Below are 7,961 nucleotides of genomic sequence, written 5' to 3' on the forward strand. Positions count from 1 at the left end.
TCCTTTTAATGCCATACAAATATGAGACAGAAACATGGATTATATCTTTATATAGACCTGTCTATTGATTTATAGATTAATAGTTTTAATGGACAGAAATTAAAAAGAACAAATCTGGTTCTCTGAACGCACCCTGGGGGGGCGGTACCGCCCACGATGAATGTCTGGGGAAAACCTGTACAGTGATTGGCTGTTTAATTTCAGTTCCAGCTTTAATCTCCTCCTTTATTCTCAAGAACTCTACAGTAAGTTGTTTTACAAACACTTTGATCCAGAGTAATCAAAAAGAAAAGAACTAGAGGTTTAAGTGTGGTTCTTCCACCATCTGGGCCAAACACAGTATCACACTTCATACAGAACGTATTTCCTCCTTCCAGAGTTCTTCTGATTCTTACTTTTCTGTCTCACTAAAAGGTCTAAATAAATGAGTCGGGTTCTTTCCTCTCATAAAAACCAATAATCCTTTGCATCTATGAAACAAAAATTAGGTTGACTGGAAAAATGTAGCCACAAGAAAAAAAATTCAAAAACAGAAGGAATGCCTGATGAAGCAGGACTAGATCAAGACTTAAAGAACAGTTCTTTTTGTGTGTGCATTCAAACAGCTATGACACATAAAACAGGGTTTAGAGTTTAGGAAGACGTGTCTCCTACTGCAACCACCTGTGTGCTTAAATGAACTTTTTTTAATGACAGGCAATTAGAGAGGAAATCAAGAAAATCAAGGAAATGATGGACAATCCTGAGCATCTTCTTCATGAAACATAAGAGTGTCTTCAGTCAGAGGCTTCTTCAAACTCACTGTAATACAGACTGTTTCTGCCCACAGCTATCAGCATCTACAACAACTCTTTGAAGAAACAAACTGCTGGCTGGACAAGTCTGGTAAAGCACAATTCATGGTTCAGTTACAGCAGGTCAGTCATGTCCAGATGTAAGAAAAACTCATACCAGAACACTGTTTGAATGAAGGTATGCTGCAGTTTCTTTTCTGCTGTGTTAGCAGCTAGTAGTGAGAACTAAACAACACACATATTGTAAAAAGTTTCACTTTTTTCTTGCTAATCTCCAGAATGTTTTCCCAAAAGTCTCGGGTTTAAAGATTTGGTTTGTTGGGTTTTTTTGTTGGTTTTTTTTCTAAGAAACAGAAGACGGGTCTTTTGCTGTTGAAGGTTGGCATAAATTGAAATCATAATTTGAAAACTGAAATATGTAAGAGTGACAGAAATATTTAAGAATGACAGAATGCAGATACAGAAGAAATCTGAGATGGTAGGTGCTTTTATGAGGCGCTATTTAAATCACAACAAAGTCACCATCTTTAATTTACATCACTGACATTTTTTGACAAATTACATATTATAAATATATAAATTTACATATTACATGAAGTCATCTCAAATGAAATCATCGGGATCTAATTTCCCTTTGGGATAAACAGTTATTAAACTAAAATCCAGATTTGATAAAGCATAAACTTTCTAACACAGAGAGCAACAGTCAAAAATCGAGACACTTGGAAATCCTGTCTGAGACATCTAGCTGCTTTGTGACAGAGGAGGCCTGATGTTAACCTGCAGAAGAAAAAGACGTTTTCACAGAGAAAACATGTTGCGTTGGTAGGAAGTGGGGGAGGAGAGGTGGGTGAGCAGCAGTGTAACCAAAGCACTGCCACTATTTATGTAATCATCATACAGTGCCACATGTCAAGACCAGCTCAAGTGGTTGACTTACGAAGCCTCATGTGGACTAAGATGGGTTTATCATGGCAGCCATGTTGAAGAATATGTAACAAAAAGACTTTTAATAATACCATATAGAAAGGAACAACTACATTGTTGACATAGTGAATCATGTCATTCACTATGTCAATGACAATTACTTGTATATTTATGTATATAAATATACACATATATAAACAACACAAATTGCCACAGGAGTCAATATTACTTATCAATTTAACACAAATAAAAACAACAGTTGACCAAAATCTTCACAATTTTGCCAACAACCATTAAGGTTTCTTGTATTCTGACTGATGGCAGCATAGGGGATTATAAAGAGCTTTCTCTGGGTTTCTCCATGGAGTCCTCCAAAGCTAAGCATTAGGACCCCAACATTTTCTCGTATGTACTTCTTTCTTGACAAAGTCAGTCTGTGACACATGGATAACCTTTCACAGTGCACCACATGGCACCCCATACATTCGGAAAACTTAACATCACAAAGTTGCATTCAAGGAAAGTGGAAAAAATATTCTTCAACTTCAAGGAACCAGTAAATGTTTAGGTATTTTTCTTTTCATAAGTCATGAATAAATGCTGAAAGTTATTTTCAAATATTTTAATTGAATCGTCCTCAGTTCTTCCTGAAATCATTAGTCATTCCCATTCACTAACATAATGACTGGTTTCTTTCCACTCAGGGCATCCATAACAAATGAGGTAAGAACCAATGGAACAAACAGTTTCCCTCAACAAAACCTGTAGCTTGTCTGATTTCTACTTCCTGTTTTCTTTCCTGTTCCACTTTAGAACTTCCTGTAGCTATAGTAATGATGATGTCATAAAGTGGTTTTTCAAACTAATGCTCAGTGAGGCTGCATACATACAGCAGGAGGAAGAGGACACTCCACTTCAGCAAACACCAAAACTATCTCATAACCAGAGATATATACAACTATTATTAAAACTATAATTTAACTAAATTGAGCCCAAACTTTTCTAAATGCTTAACAGGCAAAAAAAAGTCACAAAAAACAAACCAGTAATCTTGTGCTGTTTAGGTTTGTATCCATTGGCATAATGCGACACAGGGAAATGATATTCTTTAAGATTAAAATGAAAGTGTTTGGTCCGATGCAAGTATATGTGGGGTTTGAATCCTGGATGTGGAATCTGAACATGCTGCATGCCAAATGTGCATCAGCAAATATTCATGAACTTCAATAACACAAACACAACGTATATTTTACACGTGTACATTTGTTTAACCTAAATATTAGCTAATATACCTCTGAATATCATTTTGTCCAATAAGAGTTTCTCTAGTTATGTAAAGTGATTACTACTAAATCTGGGACCTGTACCTTAAACACATACAGTTTTGTCTTAACTAGAAGTGTTTTTAAAACAAACCTGATAATTGGATTTGAAAAAGCACTTTGTGACATCATCATTATTGTAGCTACAGGAAGCTCTAAAGTGTATTCTTGTATTTTCTCTTCTTATAAAGTGTCCTTGGGTGTCTTGAAAAGTGCTAACAATTAAAATGCATTATTATTTCTACTACTAATACTATTATTATTACTATTAACTTCTGGCAGCTGTGAGCAGGTACTCCAGAACTACTGGACCACATTCCAGTTCCTCTGCGTTTCCAGGTGATTCTGTGTGGACATGATGCCTGATGTGATTCTTCAGGTTTTCTACTGGATGAAGGTTCATAGATTGTTCTGGCAGCTTCATTCTGTTAATCTGAAGATGCTGCCTTACATGTTGAAGGACCATTTCCTTTCAACATGTAAGACAGTATTTTGATGTCTTCACAGTAGGAGTGCAACAGCACATAAATGCTACATATTTAAAATATGACTTAAAAGAAAATTTACTTCCTAGTCCATTGGCTCTTTTTTAATACTCCACCTTCAGGAAGTCATGACAACATGGCGCCTCTGTTAAACGTTTAACAGCATTTTTACCAGCGTTACTCTGAGAAGTATCTCCTATAATGAGCTCAGCAGATCCACAGTTTGCTAATTACTGCTGACTAGTCTGAAGGAACTGAGTGAGGGAGATGGTGTGGAAGATTTTCAGCCTTAGTACATTCCCCCCCATTCCCCTCCGGAGGAGAGAGAGAAGGAGTGGTACAGGGGAACATGAAATAATTCCAACCCTAAAGAATAACTACACATAAGAAGTAACTAGACTCACTACGAAAGGACTGAAGCAAAGAAGAACAGAAATAAGGCTGATCTGCTCAAACAAAAGGATCTAAGGAACAGAAAATAACAAAACAAAAACTAACTCAAACAACCAAAAATCATGACACGTTTAGGTTAAGGATGTACATGTGCCCACCCCCACACATGTGGACTAGATATGCAGGATGTTTTGACAAAATAAAAACATTTTCTCCACAAAAAAGGAGAAAAAAGGGAAATAATTTTTTCCCCTTTCTGGGGGAAAAATTATTTTCAATGTTTTAACAATAAAGATGAGCAAAAAAAAAATCAAAAAGAAAAAATTCAAATCAATCATCCTGAAACCATCTCAAGGTCATTACCTTTATTTGACCTAAATTCAGTTAATGATGAACCTGCACTCAAACTGTATTTGTATAATATTTATAATTATATGACAGCGTCAGAAAAGCTTTGTGGTTTCTGAGAGCCACACACTGACACTTGTACTGAGTAACACCAGGATCTATTGACAGCCCACACAGTCACATGTCCAGAGATTTCTCCCTCCACGCCAGAAGATGCAGCTCCACCAAATCCACCAACAGGAGAAGTGGGAAGTCATAATGTGCTATTGTCTGTCACTGTATGTAGCGCTGCTCCCGTTCCCAGTTGAGACACAAGCCACAGTATGTTCAGCTGTCAGAGTAATACAAAGGTGCTGCAGACTGTCAGTCAGCTGATCAGAGGCTGAAGGTCTGTGGTCCTATCAGAGAGGGGGACCCAGCGGTCGCTCGGTACAATTTTACCTTCTGTCGGGTCTGTGCTGCTATATTTGGTTTGTACTTCTAATTTGCAACGTGTGAACACAGCACATTTAGTCAAGCAGTGGATGATGTGACAGTGTGTTCAGTGTCTCTACAGCTCCAGGCCAGATATTTCTAATGCTAAAGAACACAAACAGATAAAACTTTAGTGCCAAAAGGCACGCTGAGACCCGTCATCCAAATGCTTTTTGCACATACTTTTGTATTGAACACTGTAAAAACTCAACGGGCAGTTAAATCAGTACACTTCATATGTTAGACTGTAAAAACCTTCTCTTTCAAACTGAAATCAAGCTAAATGCAGCCGGTCTCAGCACACAACTGCTTCAACAAGATAAGAGCAACTAAAAAGAAAAAGAAAAAGATCTGTAAACAAAAACTCTTTCAGCATTTACACACCTGCCAATCTGCACACTGAACAAACCACCGGCTGCTAACTTAAAAAGCATCACTTCCTTTACCGCACAGAGAGTCTCATGGGAACAACAGCCGCCAGAGCAGTTTGAGAACATTTCAACTATTGGAAACTGAAACTGTCTCCTGGCTAAGAAACACTCATAGAACGACTGTTTCTGAAAACAGTCCAACATTCCAAACAATCAAACACTAGGCTGTCACCTGATTTTAACCCCAAACCAGAAATATTCTGTGGGCCAGTTGAGAAAAAATCCTGGTGTTTCAGAAGACATGAATGAATCTGGATCAGGACGGCTCTGCTTTATGTTTCTACAGCTGAATTTCATTCTGATCTTTCTGATCTCTTTAATTTAGCTTTAAGTTTGAGCTTATAGAAAAATTGATTACTGAGTAAAACACAACCAGCGTTTGCAAAGCAGCCAATCCAGCCATTTATTGTCTTTACATATTAATGAATATTTAAGGTATATTTGATGTGTGAAGGATTAAAATAGACAGTTCTAAGACGCTTGAGGAGGAATCTCAAATATTTGCAGATTGTAGCTGTTCACTATTCACTGTGCTCCCTTACATCTGTGATTCACTGGATTTCAAACTTCAGTCTTTTTGTGTTGTGCTTGTTGGCATAAACATTCCACAATTAATTGCTGATTTTAACTGATTAGCAAGGCCAACAAATGTAATCTATCTACGTCCCAAAACATTGTTGAAATGCTTCTGTTGGTGTTCAGAGTCTGGTGGGTTTAATTTAACAACAAGTTTGCCCATCACTAAATTCTACTCAACTTCCTATACAACCAACCATTGGACCTGCAGCTCAGATCATGTTTTTGTGGCTTATATTAAATGTGAAATGCAAACTAAACTGCAACAAGCAGCAATGGTGATGATTTTTTTTTCTGTTTACACCTAAACTCCTCAGCCGGATATGGAATCTGTGATGTGATTTTTTTTTTTTAAAGAAAAAGAAGAAACAATACAAATTCTTGCCCAGTTTCTGCAGGATGCAGAAGGCACCGGGGTGTGCGACCAGAGCAGGATGTTTGCATCCTGACACTCAGATCAGAGGAAAAAGACACAATGCTGTACATTTTCTAAAGCAGGCAATAAATTGCCTGCTTAAATTGGACATTTATGTGGCATGTAATAAGTTGCTGAGATGATATCGGCCCCATACAAAAAAGACAAAAAAGTGATTTCCATCTGAGATGAGGAGCTTAGAGAGTTTTAACAGAGGGAGGCTGGAGGCTCCGCAGGAGTCAAGATGACAGGACAGGAAGATTCTGACAGGTAAAATACCCACAGCCACGTCCCGAGTGGATCAGATCAGATCAGATCAGATCAGATCAGATCTGATCTGATCTGTTGGAGGGTGGAGGGAGTTTGGACTCCATGGTGGATAATAACCCCAGCAGCTCCAATCTGGTCTGGTTCTCCCCAAACAAACAGGTTCACTGTCATGTCAGGAAGTTAAACTTCCTGTGCGCTTTCTGCAGATCGTTAACAGTTCACGTTAACGATCACACTGGCATGTAATTACCCCAATGCCTCGGTGAAAACATGCCTTTAACACGTTTACCTTGAACACATCTCCGTAGGTTCCGCAACCAATCCGGTGGATGAGCTCGTAGTCCTCCAGGGGGTCCAGGAAGGAGACCCCTATCCTGTCCATGCTGGGAGGCACCTGTGGGGCTCAGACTGAGCCTCTCTATTTCCACATCCTAAGTCGGATCGATGGAGAAAGCAGATCCCGGTCCTGGTGGAGCCTGGCGGGGTGATGGGGGCTGACTGCTGGCTGCTGCTGCTGGATCAGTCCAGGCGCTGATTTCTGACTGCAGAGTCTGAAAGCACAGCCCATCCTGAGGCGCAGGAACCGCAGCACGCATGAGCAGAAACTGCACTGTAAAATATTTCAAACTGGCTCCGCAGACAGTTCAAACGACTGCGGCGTGTTTAGATCAACAAATATTCACTTTAACGAGCAAATACCTGATAATCTCATCAGAACGTTCTGAAATGGAGGGAAACCGGTAATACCGTTTTTACTAAATTTGTCTCATAAAGCCCAATATTATTTGTTTTGATACTTCAGTATTTTTTATAGCTTACAAACACACACGCACACGTTTGTTTCGCTATCTTTGCGGGGACTTTCTGTGGACTTCCACTCATTTCTACAGCCTAACCCTGTCACTAATCCTAATCAAAACCAAATTCAATCCTTGGTCCTAAACGTAACTCACAATCCAAAAAACAGCATTTCTCCATGTGGGGACCAAAGCCTGGTCACATATCACGTTGTGGCAGTGGGTCCCCTCAATGTAACGTGTCAGTAAAATGGTCCTCACAATGCATCATGGTACACACACACACACACACACACACGCACACACACACACACACACACACGGACACACACGGACACACGCAGTGATGTATGAAAAGCCTCTCGGGCCGTAGGTGTGAACATTTTACTCAACGTGTAATATAAGTGATGTTACGCGTCAAAATGTCACGTGTTAATGTGTAAACTTCATTTTAACAGCAAATCAACTGACAGAAGCCACGATTAGTTGATCATTTAGACAGTTAAGAGACATGAACATTAATACCCATCACACAGTTTGTACCAAAGGCAGCCAAGAAGCTCCTGCAGGACAAAAGTTGATGTAGGAAGTTGTGAACAGTGTCACATGTTCACCACAAAGTTTAAACTGTTACCTACGGAAGCGCATTGCTATCACGCAGGAAAAAAAAAAATTCGAGCGCTATCACGTTATAACGTGATACTATCTTGTTAAAACGTGATACATATC

The 7,961-nt window shown here is 39.1% G+C and overlaps 1 protein-coding gene across 1 annotated transcript in view; it reads right to left on the minus strand.

Annotated features, from left to right (window-relative positions):
• Positions 1-6,985, minus strand: part of map4k2 (mitogen-activated protein kinase kinase kinase kinase 2) — a 36,713-nt gene extending 29,728 nt beyond the window's left edge. Inside the window, exons 1-2 of the mRNA XM_017310578.1 lie at positions 6,664-6,985; positions 5,156-5,158 (exon numbers count right to left, since the gene is read on the minus strand). Of these exons, the coding sequence (XP_017166067.1) occupies positions 5,156-5,158; positions 6,664-6,817 (157 nt within the window). The 5' untranslated portion in view covers positions 6,818-6,985. The remainder of the gene's footprint in view (positions 1-5,155; positions 5,159-6,663) is intronic.
• Positions 6,986-7,961: the final 976 nt, after the last annotated feature.

This window comes from Poecilia reticulata, linkage group LG18, assembly GCF_000633615.1.
Source record: "Poecilia reticulata strain Guanapo linkage group LG18, Guppy_female_1.0+MT, whole genome shotgun sequence".
Classification (NCBI taxonomy): Eukaryota; Metazoa; Chordata; class Actinopteri; order Cyprinodontiformes; family Poeciliidae; genus Poecilia; species Poecilia reticulata.